At 44.4% G+C, this 23,723-nt stretch overlaps 1 protein-coding gene across 1 annotated transcript; it reads right to left on the bottom strand.

The window, feature by feature from the left end:
• Positions 1 to 21,374: 21,374 nt before the first annotated feature.
• On the bottom strand, positions 21,375 to 23,630 carry LOC138230785 (uncharacterized). Its single transcript, XM_069186524.1, has 2 exons — positions 22,136 to 23,630; positions 21,375 to 21,732 (listed from the first exon to the last, which is right to left on the bottom strand). The coding sequence occupies exon 1, from the start codon at positions 23,598 to 23,600 to the stop codon at positions 22,728 to 22,730; it is 873 nt and encodes a 290-aa protein (XP_069042625.1). The 5' UTR covers positions 23,601 to 23,630; the 3' UTR covers positions 21,375 to 21,732; positions 22,136 to 22,727.
• Positions 23,631 to 23,723: the final 93 nt, after the last annotated feature.

The following is a 23,723-nucleotide window of genomic DNA, read 5'->3' on the forward strand; positions in this document are numbered from 1 at the left end:
AAGTGAGTGAGAGACAAGGTTAACAGAAATTAGCCACGGCAGTAAATGACAGCATATTTTTGGGTTCTTAAATGGTCTCTACCTGGCACACCTGCAGTGCAAACTGACACACACTGTTTAGAGAAACAGCTACTCTATTACTAATATTAATGAAACATTTCTTATTCTATGGAACAAAAACAAACAGTAAAACTAAAACACAGATCTCTTAGCTTCCTATTTCATGAACCAGATGACTGAATGACTGAATGAATAAGGTAAGTTTCAGGGTTTAATGGTGGGATGGCACCTGTGCTTTTTTCCCCCAACCGCTAGAATATGATTCGCACCAAACCCAAAAGAAATACTGCACAGTTCAGGAACTTCATCAACCTAGCAACTGTAAAATAAGCTTACAAACAACTGAATTGAAATGCCAAAAAGTTCAGAGAAAGGCACAAACTATGTTTACTTGGGGTTTACAAAATTAAAGCTAACTAAAACTGTAATGATAAACAATCATGCTGCCAATGGACAGAGAAATATCATGTTTTTTGAATAATGTATTATTTGTTACATAGAAACCCAGTATAAGGGAATCCCTTGCGATCCTGTCTGCAGAGATAAAGGTAAGTATTGTTTTCTCTTTAGCTCTGTCACTCCAAGAAATATAATGAACATAAATATATTTGCCAATCTTTTCATAGTAATCCAAGCAACTCTGCATGTATCTGACATTTGTAATATTTATCTACCGCAGTATAACTCTTCTGGCAAGGCGATTGCTATTGTACCTTGAAAGAAAACTGATTGGAAATGTCATGTACTCTATGGTTTCTATTGATGTCAAGTGGCAAATGTTGACTGGTGATGTTATGTGAATCTTAGGAAATGGTCATTTTTCAATCGAGTCTATGTTTCTCAGAATTTGAGACAGAGAGGTCAATCTCTGCAATCCGAGCTGAGGGCATTTCTTGGAATGGAAAGGTAAGAGCAACGTGTTCTTTGTTATTCTCTTAAGACTCTTCGCCAGATTTTACGATGAAAAATGTAAATAATAATAACAAACATTATTTTATATAGTGCCTTGAAAGGTGGCTTCTTTACAGAATGACAAAACCAACTACAATAAATAATACACAAGATATGCATGATGACAATACACAGTTAGAGGAGACAGTAGATGGTCATTGTCAGTGTATTCTGAAGGTAGTTTTCCAATTTTTTGGAATGGGGTAAAAGAGGCCACCTCTACTAGAATCTTTGTCCTAACCAAAAATGTAACAAACTATAATAATAAAATTAAAAATAATAATGATAAACTTTATCTATAGAGCACCTTTCATACAAATAGTGCTTTGGTGCTTTAAAAACCAAGCGTAAAAATAAAATATTAAAATTGAGAGATATACTTTCAGTTGTAAAGGAAAATACAGCAATACAGTAAAGCAACATACATGTCAACTAAATAAATAAAAATTAGGAAAGTCGTAATAAAATAAGAACAATTAAAGAGAAATAAAAAAAGAAACAGAAATAGAAAGAACAAAGAACCACTTTAACTAAAAGCAACATTTTCAAATGTTTTTTAAAACAATGTACCGAGCTTGACTGCCTAATAAAAAGTGGAAGTGAGTTTCATAATTTGGAAGCATAAAAACAAAAAGCAGCCTCTCCACTCTTTCTGCATTTCACATGTGGTATTTGCAGTAGGCCAGTATGTGCAGATCTCAGGTCACGTATAGGAACATATGAAGACAGACATTCAGTAAGGTACAGACGTGCTAGGTCGCTTAAAGCTTTAAAAACAAGTAAAAGAACTTTCAAATTTATCCTAGATAATACAGGTGACCAGTGAAGTTTTTTCAAAACAGGAATGATATTCTCTTTCTTGTATTTGTTAGGATCTGTGCTACTGCATTTCGAACAAGTAGTAAGGGATTTATTGTTTTCTTGGGAAGCCCACAAAACAGAGCATTATAATCATATCCACATTGGTCTTGTCAAGTCTGGTGTCCCTCAGGGCTCAATACTGGGCCCCTTGCTCTTCAGCATTTACATGTTCCCACTTGGTCAGCTTTTAAGATCACATGGCCTCAGCTTTCATTTTTACGCTGACGATACTCAAATATACATCCATACCAAACCCGACACTGATGTGGCTGTCTCTATTCTATCTAATTGCATCTCTGACATAAAAATTTGGATGACTCAAAACTTCCTTCATCTTAACTGTGACAAGACTGAAGTCATGCTTATTGGTACCCCCCATCAACTTCGTAAAGCCAGTCCTGTAACCCTGTCTGTAGATGGCTCTGTACTTGAGCTCCAATCAAAATTGAAAAACCTTGGGGTTATATTCGATTCTGGCTTAACATTCGACCCACATGTACAGCATACTGTCAAAACATCTTTTTTTCACCTTAGAAATATCGCAAGACTACGCCCTATGCTATCATTAACTGTGGCTGAAAAGCTGATCAACATATTTGTATTCTCTCGAATTGACTACTGCAATGCTCTGCTCCCTGGGGTATCTAAATCTACTCTGAACAAGCTGCAGTATGTCCAAAATTCAGCAGCCAGAATCCTGACCAGATCTAGTGCAAGTGTTCACATTACTCCTATCCTGGAGTCCTTGCACTGGCTTCCGGTCAAATTCCGCGTAGACTTTAAAATCCTCATGCTCACCTACAAGGCTTTACATGGCTTGGCACCTCAATACCTGTCTGAACTTTTATCGCCCTACTCCCCACCTCGCAACCTCCGCTCTTCAAATTCTGCCCTCCTTACTGTCCCCCAAGCCCGTCTACATTGTATGGGCGACAGGGCCTTCTCCTGCTATGCCCCCAAGCTCTGGAACTCCTTGCCCAAGGATATTAGAGAGTCACCTTCTCTAAACTCCTTCAAATCCAGACTCAAAACCCTCCTTTTCAGAAAAGCCTTTACTTAACTGCTTCCATTCTTCACCCCTCTGCTCTTCTTAATACCATCTTCCACGGTCTCCTCTATTGTTATTGTTGTATTATTGTAATTATAATTGTGTCCGGTCTTGTGAAATTTTCTTATTTATTGTTGTAGTCTTCTTATTTATTGTTATTGTCATCCTGTAAAGCACTTTGAGAAGCCACCTTTAAAGGCGCTATATAAAATAAAGTTTATTATTATTATTATTATTATTATCATCAATGTGAGCAATGGAGAAGTCAAATTAACGTGTCTAAATATCATCTAGTTCTATCCCAGGGAAGAGGGCTGTTGCCTACACAGACGACAAGACACAAAACGCTCAACTGTGCAAAACACGCATAAGGACATCAGTCAGGAGGAACAAGGTAAAGTGTTTTTTCTTCTTCACCATGGTCATGTAGTTTCACTCCAAGCACTGTCATATAAAATAACTGTGGAAACGACCTCCCCAACATTTTGGGTTGTTGCATTTTGCTTCAATGAATTTTAACCTTTTCTTTTAGACATTAAGAGGAAGGACACATTCACCCTTGGTAGAGATTCAGTTGTTCTATGAGATGTCAAGGTGAGAATTAACCACTTCAGGGATAAGTCAATCCACATAACTGAAAAAGGGGCAATGAACAGGATATGGGGATTTTGCTAGTTATAAAGTACAATAATCATCATTACATGATCTAAGACTACTGAAGTATAAGCTGTGTCCCTGACTGATTAATTAGCAAATTCATCTTTGTAGAGTGCAGCTACTATCTATTCAGTGGCATTTCCTTAAAACAATTGTATTCCCACATTCTGAATATGGAGTGAGATCATGTAGAGAATGTTGGACTTGTAATAACTAATTGAAGGATAATAATAATCAACGAAAGTGCTTAAAAGTATCAACAAATGCCTTCAAAGTACTTTCAAAAGTGAAACATAATTAATGCTTACGGAAGATTTCTCTTGACTTCTCAGGAGTATACTAACTCCAAGGACAAGTAACATCACAAACTATTATTTAAGTGCTGATGTTGGAGCTGCAATACTACTACCAAGACAAAAAATGATACAGGTAACACTGCTTTCAGATTTCTAAGAATTGCTAAAATAGTATGTTTACAGAGCATTCAGAGTTGAGAATATGACAAGTTCCTACCATCTCAAACACTGCCAATCTAGAACAAAAAGAAAGTACTTGAACGCCTGCAGTAATCGAACACAAACCAGAACATATCAGTGCATGACAAGGAAATGTCGTCACAAAACGATTCTACCCTTTCAAGTCCCAAAAAGGACCGAGGAACTTATCGGAGGCGATACCTGGATTTCAAACAGAGTACAATGTAGCCACTGTAGGGGAGAAGATCACAGAGAGCTCTTCTCAGATTGCTCAGAGTCAGCCCCAAAACCCTGTCCTGACTGAAGCAGACAAAGTGGTCAAACAGGTAGGTAGAAATGAGTAAGGAACAGAGAGTATGGTTATTCTTGCATTGTTTTGTTCGTCTGTCAAAGAAAAGAGTGCTTCTGACTTTTGTCAATGTTCATCTTTATTTTAGGAGAAGAACAAACGGTGGTATCACACTTTGCTCAAGTGTATGATACCATGTGTGTACAGCAGACATCACCAAAGGAACAGGAGACACCTGAGTAGAGAACAAGAATATGAAAAGACTGATGAAAAAAAGCACCAGGAGAAATCCATTGAATACGCACAATCTCGTCCAGTATTTCAATGAAAAGTTTCAGTGTTGTTTTTAGTGTCGTCGTATTGCATACATTTAAAACAATGTGTCTTGTTTAATGAACAATTTGATTTACTTTAGTAAAAAGTGTTGTTTACTGTAGTCCTAGCATGGATGCAATTGTTAGAAAAAACTTGAATGAAAAACTGAATGTTTCATACAATATGGGTTTGTGTTAACCCACACACCTAAGTGAAATGTTTGATTACGTTTACAAGACATAACACATAGTTCAGTTGAGTGTGAAAGGGAACAACAGAGAAAGTCACAAACAAAACATTTGTGAAGGACTTGATGAATGTATTTTCTTTAGAAATTACAAAAAATAAATAATTTTTCAACAAGATGTCTTTCTATAACGAGTTTCATTTGAGATAGTCTTTTCTTGGAAGTGCAAGAGTGGTATTCCCTACAACTTATTCCCCAATTTGATCATTCTCAGAAATTAGGAGACGGAAACCACACCTACTGTAATATTAGACCTTGTAACAAGGCAACTAGGTTTCAATGGCTTAAAAGGTGCAGAAAGAGGCTCATGTATAATGACCTCCAGTGTCCCACAGGTTTCCCAAATCATTTCTTAGAGTATGGAAAAAGAGGAAATAAAGTGTCTACAGAAAGCGTATACCCCCTTGAACTTTGTTCAGTTTGTTGCGCCAGTGCCAGAGTTTCATGCAATTAAATGAGGACCTCTTTCTCACACCACATATGTTATACTTTCAATGGGAAAAAAGGAAATATTACAATTGTATACATTTTAAAGCCATGTGTTCATATTTGGTAGAAGCCCTAACAACACCTTAAAAACACCTAACAACGGGTGCAGGACCGAATTAGGGCAGTACCCACTATTGATAAACATACAGAAAACAATATTAAAGTACTGGCTTTAATATTAGCCAGACACAGCTGGATGAGCTCCACCAGTCAGGACAGGCTAATAAGATACACTCCACAGACATTCACTACAGTGACATATCATAAACACTTGAATTACTTATCTACTCTCTCGAAACAAAATTTTGAGAAAAAACACATTGCCCAACGTTAGAAAGCACCTTGCATTACATTGCTTGAAAAACAATTTTATTTCGAAGGAATTATGGATCGGGAATTCTTCGAGGAAGTCGGGGTCACACAGCATGCCGCCCCATATATCAGGGAGCACATTGGATCAAGACACAGTCTCTTTCAAGACAACGATCCGAAACACACAGCAGCAAGGGCGAGGCTTATAGCAGAACGAGTGAACTGGGTGAAAACTCCAGCCGAATCTCCAGATTTAAATCCAATAGGGATGGTATGGCATTAGCTGAAAGACTATGTTTGGAAAACTCCTAAACCCAGCACAAAGCAAGAACTGATACTGATACAATGTCTGTTGATACTGATACTGTATGAGTAGGGCTGTTTCACCACTCCTTTTTTTTTGTTGCATACAGCAGTACTTCTTATGGTAGTACTTAAGTACAGTACAGTAGGTACTTACATTAGTACTTCTCACGTTAAAAACGTTAGGTGTTAGCATAAACTATTAGTAAATAAAAAATATTAAACTTAGCACTGTAATAAATTATGCTAATATTAAATTCGATTCTGCTCTGAGAATGTAGGGGGAAGGAAAAATGCCAGTGGTCTTTCCACTGATGAACTTGTGCCTGATGAACACCACTGCGTCACACCACACAGCTGCGAGTGCACCTCACTGTGCCCGGCCACCACTGCATCACACAACTGCCAGCGCACCTCACCGTACCAGGCCACAACTGCGTCACACAGCTGCAAGCACACCTCACCGTGCCAGGCCACCACTGCGTCACACAGCTGCAAGCACACCTCACCGTGCCAGGCCACCACGGCGTCACAACACACAGCTGCCAGCGCACCTCACCGTGCCAGGCCACCACTGCGTCACACAGCTGCCAGCGCACCTCACCATGCCAGGCCACCACTGCGTCACACCACACAGCTGCCAGCGCACCTCAAAGTACCCGGCCACCAGTGCGTCCCACCACACAGCTGCCAGCGCAGATCACCATGCCAGGCCAGCACTAAGTCACACCATACAGCTGCCAGCACACCTCACCGTGCCAGGCCACCACTGCGTCACACAGCTGAAAGCGCATCTCACCGTGCCAAGCCACAACTGCGTCACACAGCTGCCAGCGCAACTCACTGAACCCTGCCACAGCTGCGTCACACATCTACCAGCGCACCTCACCATGCCCAGCCACCACTGCATCACACAGCTGCAAGCGCACCTCAAAGTTCCCGGCCACTACTGAATCACACCACACAGGTGGCAGCGCACCGTACCAGACCACCACTGCGTCACACAGGTGCCAGTGCACCTCACCGTGCCAAGCCACCACTGCGTCACACAGCTGCCAGCACTCCTCACCGTACCAGGCCACAACTGCGTCACACAGCTCCCAGCACACCTCACCGAGCATGGCCACAGCTGCATCACGCAGCTACCAGCGCACCTCACCGTATTCTGCCACAGCTGCGTCACACAGCTGCCAGCACACCTCACCGTGCCCGGCCACCACTTCATCATACAACTGCCAGCACACCTGACCCTGCCAGGCCACCACTGCGTCACACAGCTGCCAGCACACCTCACAGTGCCAGGCCACCACTGCGTCAAACCACAAAGGTGCCAGTGCACCTCACTGTGCCTAGCAGCCACTGCATCACACAGCTGAAAGCACAACTCACCGTGCCAGGACACCACTGTGTCACACCACACAGCTGCCAGTGCACCTCACCGTGCCAGGCCACCACTGCGTCACACCACACAGCTGCCAGCACACCTCACCATGCCAGGCACCCAAAGAGTCACACCACACATCTGCCAGCACACCTCACCGTGCCGGGCCACCGCTGCTTCACACCACACAGCTGCCAGTGCACCTCAGCGTGCCAGGCCGCCACTGAGTCACACCACACAGCCACCAGCGCACCTCACCGTGCCAGGCCACCACTACGTCAAACCACACAGCCGCCAGTGCACCTCAAAGTGCCCAGCCACCACTGCGTCACACAGCTGCCAGCGCACCTCACCATTACAGGCCACCACTACGTCAAACCACACAGCCGCCAGTGCACCTCACCGTGCCAGGCCAGCACTGAGTCACGCCACACAGCCACCAGCGCACCTAACCGTGCCAGACCACCACTGCGTTACACATCTGCCAACGCACCTCACCGTGCCAAGCCACCACTACGTCAAACCACACAGCCGCCAGTGCACCTCAAAGTGCCCAGCCACCACTGCGTCACACAGCTGCCAGCGCACCTCACCATAACAGGCCACCACTACGTCAAACCACACAGCCGCCAGTGCACCTCACCATGCCAGGCCACCACTGAGTCACACCACACAGCCGCCAGCGCACCTCACTGTGCCAGGCCACCACTGCATCACACAGCTGAAAGTGCACCTCACCGTGCCAAGCCACCACTGCATCACACAGCTGCCAGCACACCTCACCGTACCAGGCCACAACTGTGTCACACAGATGCCAGCACACCTCACCGTGCCAGGACACCACTGCGTCACACAGCTGCCAGCGGACCTCACCGTGCCAGGCCACCACTGCGTCACTGCACACAGCCGCCAGCGCACATCACTGTGCCAGGCCACCACTGCGTCACACAGCTGCCAGCGCACCTCACCATACCAGGCCACCACTACGTCAAACCATACAGGTGCCAGTGCACCTCACTGTGCCCAGCAGCCACTGCATCACACAGCTGAAAGCACAACTCACCGTGCCAGGACACCACTGTGTCACACCACACAGCTGCCAGTGCACCTCACCATGCCAGGCCACCACTGCGTCACACCACACAGCTACCAGTGCACCTCAGCGTGTCAGGCCGCCACTGCATCACACCACACAGCCACCAGCGCACCTCACCGTGCCAGGCCACCACTGTGTCACACCACACAGATGCCAGTGCACCTCACCGTGCAAGGCCACCACTGCATCACACACCTGCCAGAACACCTGAGCGTGCAAGGCCACCACTGCGTCACACAGCTGCCAGGACACGTCACCGTGCCAGGCCACCACTGCGTCACACCACACAGCTGCCAGAGCACCTCACCGTACCAGGCCACCACTGCGTCAGACCACACACAGCTGAAAGCGCACCTCACCGTTCCAAGCCACCACGGCGTCACAACACACAGCTGCCAGCGCACCTCACCATGCCAGGCCACCACTGCGTCACACAGCTGCCAGCGCACCTCACCGTGCCAGGCCACCACTGCGTCACACAGCTGCCAGCGCACCTCACCGTGCCAGGCCACCACTGCGTCACAGAGCTGCCAGCACACCTCACAGTGCCAGGCCACCACTGAGTCAAACCACACAGGTGCCAGTGCACCTCGCTGTGCCTAGCAGCCACTGCATCACACAGCTGAAAGCACAACTCACCGTGCCGGGCCACCACTGCGTCACACCACACAGCTGCCAGTGCACCTCAGCGTGCCAGGCCGCCACTGAGTCAAACCACACAGCCACCAGCGCACCTCACTGTGTCAGGCCACCACTGCATCACACCACACTGCCACCAGCGCACCTCACCGTGCCAGGCCACCATTGAGTCACGCCACACAGCCACCAGCGCACCTCACCGTGCCAGGCCACCACTGCGTCACACATCTGCCAACGCACCTCACTGAACCCTGCCACAGCTGCGTCACACATCTACCACCGCACCTCACCATGCCCAGCCACCACTGCATCACACAGCTGCAAGCGCACCTCAAAGTTCCCGGCCACTACTGAATCACACCACACAGGTGGCAGCGCACCGTACCAGACCACCACTGCGTCACACAGGTGCCAGCACACCTCACCGAGCACGGCCACAGCTGCATCACACAGCTGCCAGCGCACCTCACCGTATTCTGCCACAGCTGCGTCACACAGCTGCCAGCGCACCTCACCGTGCCAGGCCACCACTACGTCACACATCTGCCAACTCACCTCACCGTGCCCAGCCACCACTGCGTCACACAGCTGCCAGCACACCTCACCGTGCCCGGCCACCACTTCATCATACACCTGCCAGTACACCTGACCGTGCAAGGCTACAACTGCGTCACACAGCTGCCAGTAGACCTCACCGTGCCCGGCCACCACTGCATCACACAGCTGCCAGCGCACCTCACCATACCAGGCCACCACTACGTCAAACCACACAGGTCCCAGTGCACCTCACTGTGCCCAGCAGCCACTGCATCACACAGCTGAAAGCACAACTCATCGTGCCAGGACACCACTGTGTCACACCACACAGCTGCCAGTCCACCTCACAGTGCCAGGCCACCACTGCGTCACACCACACAGCTGCCAGTGCACCTCAGCATGTCAGGCCGCCACTGCGTCACACCACACAGCCACCAGCGCACCTCACCGTGCCAGGCCACCACTGTGTCACACCACACAGATGCCAGTGCACCTCACCGTGCCAGGCCAGCACTGAGTCACACCACACAGCTGCCAGCGCACCTCAACATGCCAGGCCACCACTGTGTCACACCACACAGCTGCCAGCGCACCTCACCATGCCAGGCCACCACTGTGTCACACCACACAGCTGCCAGCGTACCTCACCATGCCAGGCCAGCACTGAGTCACACCACACAGCTGCCAGCGCACCTCACCATGCCAGGCCACCACTGTGTCACACCACACAGCTGCCAGTGCACCTCACTGTGCAAGACCACCACTGCATCACACACCTGCCAGAACACCTCACCGTGCAAGACCAGCACTGCATCACACACCTGCCAGAACACCTGAGCGTGCAAGGCCACCACTGCGTCACACAGCTGCCAGAACACCTCACCGTGCCAGGCCACCACTGCGTCACACCACACAGCTGCCTGCGCACCTCACCGTGCCAGGCCACCACTGCGTCAGACCACACACAGCTGAAAGCGCACCTCACCGTGCCAAAGCCACCACTGCGTCAAACAGCTGCCAGCACACCTCACCGTGCCAGGCCACCACTGCGTCAGACCACACACAGCTGAAAGCCCACCTCAACGTGCCAGGCCACCACTGCATCCCACAGCTGCCAGCAAACCTCATGCCTTGTTATGTGAAACTTTAATTCTCTTTTTAGGAGAATTACAATTCGTGAACCACAATTCACGCTCAACCACATCACAGATCTACTACACACACCTCAGGATGGTGACGTCACTGCCTTTCATATGGAAACATTTTGACACCGCGCTCAACAATCTTAGGAAGATCACAAAACAAGCCTGCTAGCCTGGATTTTACCTAAAAAAATCACGCCCGAGAAAGTGAAGTACTGTAGCATTAACTAGCAAAGGTGTATTGCAGACATAGGCATAGTACGTAATACAGGCTTTATGAACTCTAATAATATTGTTTCGGCTGTGAATCCTTCTTCAGCTGTGAGGGTCTTCAGCTCATAATGAAACACTTGGAGTTTGCAATGTACGGCGCTCTGAACGAGTTCAACTTTAATGCAGGAAAAATGGATTTCCCAGAAGCTATACTGATTCTTATGGAAGCCCGTTTCCGCCAGGGAGTAGAAAAAATGCGCCCTGGTATTCTCTGGGATGCAGTGCAGTTAAAACTGTTCACTGTTACTGACCATACTGCCTGCCTGCGGGCACTTTTCCTTTCCCTGGGGGAGGGTGGACTGTCTTTCATTAGAAGGTTAGCCTATTCTACTCGGAGAATATAGAGGGGGTGGAAAGTGCCCGCGGTCATTTAATTAGTATTACAATTCGCACTGATTCCCCTGCGAAGATATGGACATAAGAATATTCGTGCGTGGTCAAAAAATGCCATAAAAACGACAAAATGAAGGCTGTGAAAACATTCACAATGTGCTGTGTACACAAAGCACGTGTTCTCACAACTCGAGGAGGTTTCGTGAAAACTTTATATCGTCACACAAAATAAAGTTTTTTTGTTTACAAAGACGATTACAAAGAATGTGGACCAGGGTAATACTTTGAGTTTACAGCTTGTCCAAGGTCATTCATTATTAATACTATTAGGGATATCTTCGGTAAAGACTGACAGCAGGAACATTCCTGTTCTTTACTCAGCAGCTTACTAAAAACAGAGTGTTCAAAACGTTTTTTTTTACCCAGAAAAGTGACACAGCTTCGCGTTGTGAATCTGTTATTCCGTATTTACAAAGAAAGTGGAATACAGTAATACTACCTGCTATATAGATACATATTTTTAGATATTCAGATCCTTAAATTAATATCATTATTCATTTCTTTAGATACGTGATTCCATACTATATTCCCTATTACAAAACCAATAATTCCAGTCCTGAAATCTGATTGGCTGACACACATTCGAAGAACATACTGTAACACTTAGTTAACATGTCTGGTTTAGTTGAAGAATCGGCTAAGGTAAGTTTCAGGGTTTAATGGTGGGATGGCACCTGTGCTTTTTCCCCCCAACCGTTAGAATATGATTTGCACAAAACCCAAAAGAAATACTGCACAATTCAAGAACCTAGCAACTGTAAAATAAGCTTAAAAACAACTGAACTGAAATGCAAAAAAGTTCAGAGAAAGGCACAAAATATGTTTACTTGGGGTTTAAAAAATTAAAACTAACTAAAACATTCCAAACAGAAGCCGGCCTACCTTCTTTTCTTTGTACCTGATAAAGATGAGGATGGCTTTAAAGATACAGCTAAACTTTTGCAGAACCATTCAAGCGCATTGTTACTGTTTGCTGTAGAAGCCAAAAATATGAGAATCTCAAAATCTAAAAATCTCATGGCGTCAGAATGTACAACTTTAAAAAAATAAATAATAATAATAAACATTAATTTATATAGCGCCTTGAAAGGTGGGGTCTTAATAGAATGACAAAACCAACAACGATAAATAATACACAAGATATGCATGCTGACAATACACAGTTAGAGGAGACAGTAGATGGCGGTAATAAACACAGTGAGAGCAGAAGGATAAAGAACAGGGGTGAGTTTCCCGAAAACAACTAATCTTAGAGACTTTCAAGTAACTTTACGATGTACGTATGTACGTATGTAAACAATCGATTGACAATTCTTTCATTATATGGTGTCGGTTTTGGTCCTTCAGTGGGATGAAATAAAGTTGTGAAAAGGAATATGAAGTAAACTTGACATCATAGTTTAAGCAAAAGCATATAGATAGGCACAAAAAGGGACCTTATTGTTTCTAAGAGCAAAGAAAAGAAATGACTGACATGCCGTAAAAGAAAACCAAGATTAACTGCGTGGACAGTGTATGCGTCCCGCACGACGTCCTTGATTTAAAGCAATATTTTTTGGCGCGCTGCCATAGTTAAGAATCAATATTTCATGAGAAAAAACTGTTATTTAGAGTTATTGGGTGTACTGGAACTCAATGGAAACATTAACTACTAAGCTTGGCATGTGTCACTCAACAAATACAGGACCTATAATCAAATTAAAAAACAAGTAAATCTAAGCTTTACCGTCAACAATCACGACAGAACATCAAACGGTGTTGAACTACGCGGTATCGACCGCGGGTTTGGGTACGGAATGGAGCAGGCGTGGGACTCAGGAATGGGGCTGAACAACACATTTATTAACTCGAATCGGGAAAGGTACACACACAGCGTCAGAATGTACAACTTTAAAAAAATAAATAATAATAATAAACATTAATTTATATAGCGCCTTGAAAGGTGGGGTCTTAATAGAATGACAAAACCAACAACGATAAATAATACACAAGATATGCATGCTGACAATACACAGTTAGAGGAGACAGTAGATGGCGGTAATAAACACAGTGAGAGCAGAAGGATAAAGAACAGGGGTGAGTTTCCCGAAAACAACTAATCTTAGAGACTTTCAAGTAACTTTACGATGTACGTATGTACGTATGTAAACAATCGATTGACAATTCTTTCATTATATGGTGTCGGTTTTGGTCCTTCAGTGGGATGAAATAAAGTTGTGAAAAGGAATATGAAGTAAACTTGACATCATAGTTTAAGCAAAAGCATATAGATAGGCACAAAAAGGGACCTTATTGTTTCTAAGAGCAAAGAAAAGAAATGACTGACATGCCGTAAAAGAAAACCAAGATTAACTGCGTGGACAGTGTATGCGTCCCGCACGACGTCCTTGATTTAAAGCAATATTTTTTGGCGCGCTGCCATAGTTAAGAATCAATATTTCATGAGAAAAAACTGTTATTTAGAGTTATTGGGTGTACTGGAACTCAATGGAAACATTAACTACTAAGCTTGGCATGTGTCACTCAACAAATACAGGACCTATAATCAAATTTAAAAACAAGTAGATCTAAGCTTTACCGTCAACAATCACGACAGAACATCAAACGGTGTTGAACTACGCGGTATCGACCGCGGGTTTGGGTACGGAATGGAGCAGGCGTGGGACTCAGGAATGGGGCTGAACAACACATTTATTAACTCGAATCGGGAAAGGTACACACACAGCGTCAGAATGTACAACTTTAAAAAAATAAATAATAATAATAAACATTAATTTATATAGCGCCTTGAAAGGTGGGGTCTTAATAGAATGACAAAACCAACAACGATAAATAATACACAAGATATGCATGCTGACAATACACAGTTAGAGGAGACAGTAGATGGCGGTAATAAACACAGTGAGAGCAGAAGGATAAAGAACAGGGGTGAGTTTCCCGAAAACAACTAATCTTAGAGACTTTCAAGTAACTTTATGATGTACGTATGTACGTATGTAAACAATCGATTGACAATTCTTTCATTATATGGTGTCGGTTTTGGTTCTTCAGTGGGATGAAATAAAGTTGTGAAAAGGAATATGAAGTAAACTTGACATCATAGTTTAAGCAAAAGCATATAGATAGGCACAAAAAGGGACCTTATTGTTTCTAAGAGCAAAGAAAAGAAATGACTGACATGCCGTAAAAGAAAACCAAGATTAACTGCGTGGACAGTGTATGCGTCCCGCACGACGTCCTTGATTTAAAGCAATATTTTTTGGCGCGCTGCCATAGTTAAGAATCAATATTTCATGAGAAAAAACTGTTATTTAGAGTTATTGGGTGTACTGGAACTCAATGGAAACATTAACTACTAAGCTTGGCATGTGTCACTCAACACATACAGGACCTATAATCAAATTTAAAAACAAGTAGATCTAAGCTTTACCGTCAACAATCACGACAGAACATCAAACGGTGTTGAACTACGCGGTATCGACCGCGGGTTTGGGTACGGAATGGAGCAGGCGTGGGACTCAGGAATGGGGCTGAACAACACATTTATTAACTCGAATCGGGAAAGGTACACACACAGGGACAGGGGTTACAGCGCTGCACCTTCACTAACACACACACACACACCTGAAGGGAAGAGACTGTATCCCAGCCTCCGTCCCGCTATACAGTCCGGTAGAACCCAGGTGCTGTTCTCAGCCCGCCTTGCGTGCGCATGACTAAAGCGCCCTGCGTGGCGCTACATTATAAATACATGTTAGGCCCAATGATTTCACTAAAATAATGCATTGCTGCACTTCATACTGAAAATAATATCATCTAGTCAAGTATAAAAATGAATATGAAATATACCCAAGATGACTCATAAATTCATCACTGTATAAATGTTCTTTTTCGAATTTCCTCTGACACAGTACAACACAATATCAAAGTCCTTCATATAAACTCTTAGTGTCCTGTATTCCCAGAGGATGCCCCTGCCGTGAAGTGACTGTGCTCTGTCTGGCGATCTCTGGCGCTCAGGGTGGGCAGGAGGAGGCCAGTTTAAGAAGCACTTAGTGATGAACGAGCGGGTCGGGGAGCACGTAGATGACGAAGGATTTAACGTGCTACTTCAGTTACGATGGGTTTTGGGAAACACTCGTCAATTAACGATCGAGCTTAAGAGCGAGTTTACGATGTTCTTAGCGCTACGATGCTTTCGGGAAACAGAATCATAATATCTAGAAGGATTACCATATATAAAAATAGAAAGAATGATATATGATATATACAAGTAATTATATAATATCATATATTATTAACACCATACCCACCATCTATGTACATTCACATGACCACACATATCAGATCAATATCAAATCAATCACAATGATTAGAATGCGCGCAGAAATCGCCCCTTTCTCTTCCCATCTTTCAGCACATTATACGTCCTCTCCACGATACAAGCCGATATCCGTTATCTTACTCTACAATGCACCTTTTCCCGTGTTGTACGTTAACATTTGGTTCATAAAATCGACACACCTGAAATACTAAATAAGAAAGAAAACAATTATAAACACAACGGATGACAGAGCCTCTAGAACAGAAAACCCGTTGGCGTCACACACGCTGAATGTCTCTCTCTCTCCTGCTCAGCAAAACACAACATGTGGGTCAACACCGTGTGAGGCATTAAACATCACCTTCGTGCATTACCGCGATTCATCTGGCACACAACTGTACTACTACAGAAATAATATATATAATGTCGCCACACGAATCTGTAATGAAAATAAAATTAAAAATGCCGCTGGCGTCTCACCCGACTGGCGGCCACAGCGCGTCTGAGGGCTCCCCAGAGAAACAAGCCGCCTGTGACCCCAGGGGCACCTTCACTGGCGCCCCGCCACCAACAAACCCCAAGGGCTGTCGCAAAGCCAACTCCATACAGAAAAACGGAACTCATCTGGGGGAAGTTCACAAAATAAAATAATAAAATAAAAGATGACATCATATAACCACGGCTCAACGCAGCTGGCTACACGTGTGAGAAGGTGCAGTACTTGAAGTGCGCTGGGCAAACTTCCGAGGTCAAATTCTTCCAGCACGGTTGTACCTTTAAAGCGGAGACGACGGCACCGAAATGTTTTGGCGCGCCTTCTCTTTAAAGCCCTGGCCAAATATGAAGACAGTACGTACAGTTATAATTCAAACGGAATTAAAAACTACACATCCCAGTTACCATGGTGGTGCTTGTGATCATTGCGTTTAACCAACGAAACAGGGCGAAAAATCAGTCACATGAATTTGGGGCAGAGTTTCGAAAGCTTAACCTATCAGCAACAAAGCGAAATTTACACGATAGGCTACCTCAAACTGTCAGTTACACGACTGTGTATGTCGCTTAAGCCACTTCTATTTGGCATTTTAGTTATGGAGGCGAGAAGACACCCCCCCCCCTCTCTGGGTGCCTGATTTGCCGCCATCTTTAACCGCTTCGTGTCCAAATCGCAGTAGCTACGCGTACGAAATAAAGTTCATCCCAGCTACAAAACATATATATTTTTGTGGTAAGAGGGAGCAAAACATCAGTATTTACTGCTATTAATTAGTTTACGATTTATAGTTGAAATCTGAGCCTAAATATAAAGTTAAAATCTCGACAAAGCAATGTAGGAAATACAGAGAAAATAAATCCTTTCTGACATCTAAAATCAGTTTCGATCAAGGTCTCTAAAACGAACAAGAAAAAGAGGATTTATATATAGAATAAGTGATTTATGAGCAATCTAATTTCTTGTTCGTTTAAAACAGTGAAATGTCAGCTGCAAAATATCGCACCAGAAACAGCAATCTCTCTGCCTGTCATAGACGTTCAGGAAAGGCTGAATGAAGTCATGGTGATCAATAATAACAGTTGTAGGACAAGAAACAAAAGATAGTGAAAACTTAAGATTTTTAAGGCTAAAATTCAAATTCATTCTACAAATTAAGGCAAATGAAAATTCAGGACGTTAAAGTGCTAGAGGTGTAAAAAAATACAAAAATGCACATGAGCAAAAAGTTTTAGAAATGGAGCAAACAGAATAAAAGCCATGCCTATAGTGCAGAAGAGGGATGCAGGAACACTTGCTTAGATATACAACAACATTACTTTATTAACCCTTTACAATTTCTTGCATTAGTAATTATCTTTTCGCATACCCCAGCTTGCTCTCCATGAGATACACAGACACACAGATGAAAGAGATAGGAGAGAGCCTGTGGTCAGAGTACAGGGTCAGCCATTGTACAGCGCCCCTGGAGCAGTTGGGGTTAAGGGCCTTGCTCAGCAGCCCAACGGAGTAGGATTCTTCTGCTGGGTGCGGGATTTATTGTTAAATTATTACTTTAAATAAATACTTTGAGTTACTGAAACAGCCCGCTAATAAAATTGTCGCAATTTTGTTCTCGTTTGGAAGAGAGAATCAAAAATGAGACATAATGATGGTTTCCGGCTTAGACCTTTAAAGGTACCCCCATCACGGGAGAATTTGACCTCGGAACGTTTACCCAGCGTAATATTGTATTTCATTTCACTTTGACCGATTGTCTTTCAATCAATTGTTGTCAGAATATCCCCACCTCCAAACAAGAACAAAATTGCAACGATTTTATTAACTGGCTGTTTCAGTAACTTAAAGTACATATTTAAAGTAATAATTTAACAAGATATGTAAATGTTTTAAGATATGTATATGTTGTGAATGTCTGTAGATTGTATCTTATGATTTAAATACTTTTATTTTTTCACAATCTGGCAATGCCAGACAGAATTCAAATGGCCTTGCAGATCAGAAAATCAAGGAACAAAACAATTGTTGCGCCAAGCTCCTCAATGGGATAGCTTTAACTTGCTAATGCGCTGGTGTACTAAAGTAAAAAACAATTACTTTTTGACAATGAAAACTGGTGTGTATCTCTCTCTTTGCTGGCGCGCGGGCACGTTGGGGTGCTGTACCACCCGCACAGAACATTAAAGTGTCCCTTTCCATTCAATGGGTGTCTGAGTTGCTGTGTCCTATCTTCTGACAGTCGCTGTTGTGAATGTCTGCAGAGTGTATCTTATTTTTAGCATTGTAGCGCTTTCGCCCTGGGGGGCGGCTGAAGAACACCCGGCTGGGGTGCGCGGTGAGGGGCAGGACAGGAGTGGTCAGGGCGGGGTTTAGGTAGGCCGCTGACTATTGCAGCTGCCACACAGTGAAAGGGGCATACGGGCTGGGGAGATCGCCCGTTTTCCATGTAAATAGTTCCCTGGTTCCGCACCCCTCTCTCCCTCCCTCTCCAGATACAGCTGTATGAGTTCCACCAGTCAGGACAAGAGGCTCTACTGTACGCACAGAGGGGTGGTAGAGGGGAACAAGTTGCAAGCTGTGGGGTTGAAGCTGATACCCTGGATCCTCTCCAGACACAGCTGTATGAGCTCCACCAGTCAGGAGGTAGGCTCTACTGTACACAGAGAGGGGTGGGAGGGGGGAACAAGCTACCCAGCCGTGGGTTTGAAGCTGATACCCCGCTTGATCCTCTCCAGATACAGCTGAATGAGCTCCACCAGTCAAGACAGGAGGCTCTACTGTACACAGAGAGGTGCAGGGGGGGAAACAAGCTGCATAGTTATGGGGTTGACCCTGATACCATGGATCCTCTCCAGACACAGTTGTATGAGCTCCACCAGCCAGGACAGGAGCCTCTACTGTACAGAGAGAGGTGCGGGAGGGGGGAACAAGCTGCCCAGCCGTGGGGTTGACGCTGATACCCTGGATCCCCTCCAGACACAGCTGTATGAGCTCCACCAGTCAGGACAGGAGGCTCTACTGTACACAGAGAGAGGCGGTGGGGAGAACAAGCTGATACCCTGGCTTCTCACACAAACCTTAAAATCACGTAATAGGTTTATTCCATGCTGAAAAAAAGAAGAAAGAATACACATTCCATAGGAATCAGTGCCTTTATATAGCGCCTTTAAAGGTGGCTTCTCAAAGTGCCTTACAGGATAAAAACAACAAAAACAAAAACAATATTGTTTTCCATTGCACTTTGACAGATCATCTTTAAATCAATTGTTGATTTAAAGTTTGACAGTAAATGTTTATATTGTAAAGCATACAGCCGCCATTTCTTTCTAAAAATTAAAAAAATTGTTTGCGCAGTCTAAGAGGGGAGGGGTCTGCCGACAATCCCCCATACACTCAAGTGAAATATTAATAACCCCAATGTAAACAGCGTATTTACAATTTGTTGATAATAAAAATGTTAAGTTCTCTAAGACTTTGTGATACTTTACCCAGGGAGCTGTGTAAGCATGCGTGGTGTCTATTCATTGTTATTAAAAAATGACTTAGATTCGAACATGTTGTGATATTTAGAAATATAAAAAGTCAATTAATTGTCCATAATATTGCTATTTTATTTTTTCAAAGAAATGCTTGTTAAAAGAAAAGTCATGGCACAGGCTGGATTTGAACAGCCAACCTCTCACTTACAAGTTCAGCACATGAATAGAATTATATCATTATTAATTTCTTTAGATATGCGATTCCATATTATATTCCCTATTAATCAAATTCTAAAAGTATGCTTGTTTGCTCCAGTATTGAGCGTATTTGCAGAAAAGCTTAAAACTACCACTTTTTATACACACGTTATTTCACATGTTAGTTAAAGACTTCGATGCTTAATATTGTTTAGGGAGAAATGGAATACTGGTGTGTATTTTTGTACCGAGTCCAGCCATATACAGTTTACATACTGTAATAATGTATATTTATGTTCCAAAATTAATATCGTTTATGGCCTTCACACGCGTTATGCTCCTATTCTTTTTATGCTCAGCTACTAAGATTTCCCTTCAGTGGTAAAATTCCATATAAATATTTAATACTTAAACGGGCACAGTAAAGACATTAAATATACATATACATACTGTATACAGTACAGTTTGCATACAGTAATATGTTTATGTTCCTAAATCAATATCTCTTATGAGGATGCAAAAGGCATGGTGAATTGGAGATTCTCAAAAATGACTGTACTTTGCATGATTGGAAACAAATGCGTGATTGGATCAACGAAATGCTGTGGTGTTACTTTTACAAAGACGGTCAATGAAAAAAAGAATGTGGACCAGGGCAATACTTTGAGTTTACAGCTTGTCCAAGGTCATTCATTAGAACATGTGGTATTATGCGGTACTATGCGAGAATACACAGTATTAATATGGTAACTTGTGTTACACCGCGATAAGCACACCGCTTCTGGGAAAACTGGCCTCAACACTGTATTGGATAAGGCACTTAGAAAACAGATTCATGCGTGGACCACAGCAATGTCCCTTTACTGAGAGCCAGCAATCAACGGATGTGTCTGATCGTGAATGGTTTTCCCTGTTGTTTGTTGTATTACTCGGTGTTGCATTTTAAGCTGTGCATGAGGCAGGACCCGGAGGCTGCTGCTTCTGCTGGGATTGAGGAAGAGCTGAGCGCCATGTAAGGCAAAGACACTGCGTTCCACTTTATCAGGTGCCTGGAGTGTAAGAGCTGCAGATAATATTGAGTCACATTAATCCCAACATATTTCAAATATTATGAAAATTAAATAAATTAAATCAAATAACTTTCATTAAAAAAATCAATCACTCTTTACCTTGCTTTTTCAGTTGTTTTTAAGGAAAATTGATGCCGAGAATGTGTGAATACTGCTTTTTGATGGTTCCAAGACCAATGTGACCTGTTCTATTGCCTGCTAATTGTACGTTCCAGGTTGAAAAATTATTTTTAGGAGGTCAAGGTGTATGAATGATAAGAGAAAAACTGAAATAACCACAGCTACGCAAACACCAGTCCACCAAAAAAAAATCATTTAATTAAAATAAGGTAACATTTTTTTTTCATCATCATACGGATGAACTGTGCTAAATGTGTTTCTAAAAAGAAAAAGCAGGACGTGAGTCGTGAGCCAAGATCATGACTCTTTTACTCTTCTTCACATCAGTTTTCATCTGTGAGGAGGAGGAGGGGGGCGGCTCCTGATGTGCTGACACTTGGGGATGTGCCTCTGTGCCGGCCTGGGGGCAAAGCGCCGGCCGCAGTGAGGGCAGGGCACGTAGTCCGGGTTTGGATTCGCGGGGGGCTGGGGCAGGTTCACAACCTTCCCTCCTTGCGTGATCACCTGCTGCACCTCCCTGGCTTATTTGATGCTCCGAATGAAATCCTCGTGCTTCTGCCTCCAGTTGTTCTTTCTCAGCTGGGAACAGGAAATGAAACCAATGAAACAGCTTCCAGAAAAAGTCCAGACTAGCACTGCGTACACAGTCTGGTCGCAAACCATTCACAAGGCAAGAAAATATCAATACAGTAATAACGTAGCTTTCTGGGGCTACCTTTCAGGTCATTGGGTAGAGAGTACAATTTACGTAGTTATGGTTTTGTTTCCTGTGAGTGCTATTTGCTTGATATGTAGATTTTTACAACAGAATTCAGAAGTCACTAAGACACATTTATTCTGTCTGGCAAATGTGCCTTTGCGGCAGTTTTTCAGAAGAGTACTTCATAAAACACTTATTTATTGTCTACATTGATTTATAAGCTGAGTCTGACTCTAGGAGAAAAAAAGGGAAGCTTGGAAAGAGTTTAAGGATAGCCCTTACCACGATTGGCGGTTTAACCTTCTTCTTATGGATGTATGTCTCCAGTTCTGTTCCCTTGGCCCTGTGCTTGAAAGAGTCAAAAACCTTCCTCTTTGAATTCTGAAGCTTCTTGCAGATCTTGCTGTGTTTCTCCAGCCTCTCTACAGCAAACTTCCCGTGACACAGTTCACAGGGCACCAGCTGAGGGTTTCCACTCTGGCTATTCTCATATGGAAATTGCTCAGCGGTAGGGCAGATCAGACTTGTAGGGGACAAATATCTGTTTTCCACTGACAGAGTTTGTTCATCCAGACATGTGGTGTTATTTCTGAAGTGGCCCTGCGCGGCCTGTGCCGCTGACACGTCGCTTTCAGGGAGCCTTGCTTTCTTGAGATACTTTCTCCTTCCACAGGGGACGTCTTCTAGCCCACGGCTGCAAGGGCTCACTTGACGTCTCTCCTGATGGGAAAGCGCAGAGGGAAAGTGCGATTTTGCGCATTCGCCATCTTCCATTGGAGAACCATAATCAAGGTTGTCTCCTCTGATAGGAAGGGCTTTCCTTGGAGTGAAGGCTTTTTGCTTCTCCATTCTGCAGGTGAGAAGAGGCACGGCCTTAGAGCGGTGGTTGGCCCATGGTCCTCTGGGGCAAAGCTCGCTCTGCCTCGCCTCTATTTTCCCTTCCGGCCACCTCTCTGGAGTCTTCCATCTCTCTCGGAACCATCCTCAGCTCCTCCTGAGCTCTGAAGAGCTTCGCCTGCATCATGGCCTCCTTCTGGCGAATCTCGTCCTTCATCATGGCCTCCTTCCGGCGCATCTCATCCTGCAGGCTGGCCTCCCTCCGGCGATGCTCCTCCTTCAGCGCGGCCTCTGCCTCGGCCACTTTTCGTAGCTCCTCTTGCAACTGAAAGTGCTCCTTCCCATTGGCATGAGAAGGGCATTGCCCTGGAGGGGTCGCCACCATGGGGAGGACAGTCCTGTCCTTAGGTTTGCGTACTCTTGAGCCCCTCCTGCCCGGCCTCTCGCAGGGCCTCTCATGACCATCCTGATGCGGGGTGGGGGCAAACAAGGAATCACTCTGTGCTTCCGGGCGGTCCACAGCCCGAACCTCACCAGGGCCGGAGACTTTCCTGTTACCCATAGGCTTCAGGGGGTAAGACCGATCATACCCCACAATGTTCTTCTCGGGGCCCTGTTGGGTTTGGAAGCGATAGCTGTTCCCCGTCTTCTTCTCCGCAGCGTATTTGACATATTGGAAAGATTTTCTCATCTTCTGTAGAGCTGCCTCCTGCCGCCGATTGTACATGGCGATCATTTTTTTCTCCTTTTCCTGCATCAGTTTCTCTTGGAAGGTGTCCTTCAGAAGCTGTATCTTGGGAGGCGGGCAGTACGTGGAGATCAGATCCTGTCGCCTTAAGGGCGCGGGTCGATTCGAGTCTGTGTCCTTCGGGGAGGGGGACAGAGCACCAGGCTTAGGACTGGGCTCCATTGGCAAATGAGATATGAGCTTTGTTTCCCAGGTATCTGGAAAAGGCAAAAATGGCAAATAAATGATATCCTGCACAGTCTAGTATGGTCTAATAGAAAAGAATAAAAAAAACAATTCAGGAAA

This window comes from Lepisosteus oculatus, unplaced genomic scaffold (genome assembly GCF_040954835.1).
Source record: "Lepisosteus oculatus isolate fLepOcu1 unplaced genomic scaffold, fLepOcu1.hap2 HAP2_SCAFFOLD_49, whole genome shotgun sequence".
Lineage (NCBI taxonomy): Eukaryota > Metazoa > Chordata > Actinopteri > Semionotiformes > Lepisosteidae > Lepisosteus > Lepisosteus oculatus.

What these genes read in the sequence shown, in the direction of transcription:
- LOC138230785 (XM_069186524.1), bottom strand. Translation starts at nt 23,600, where the DNA reads ATGGAGCCCAGTCCTAAGCCTGGTGCTCTGTCCCCCTCCCCGAAGGAC.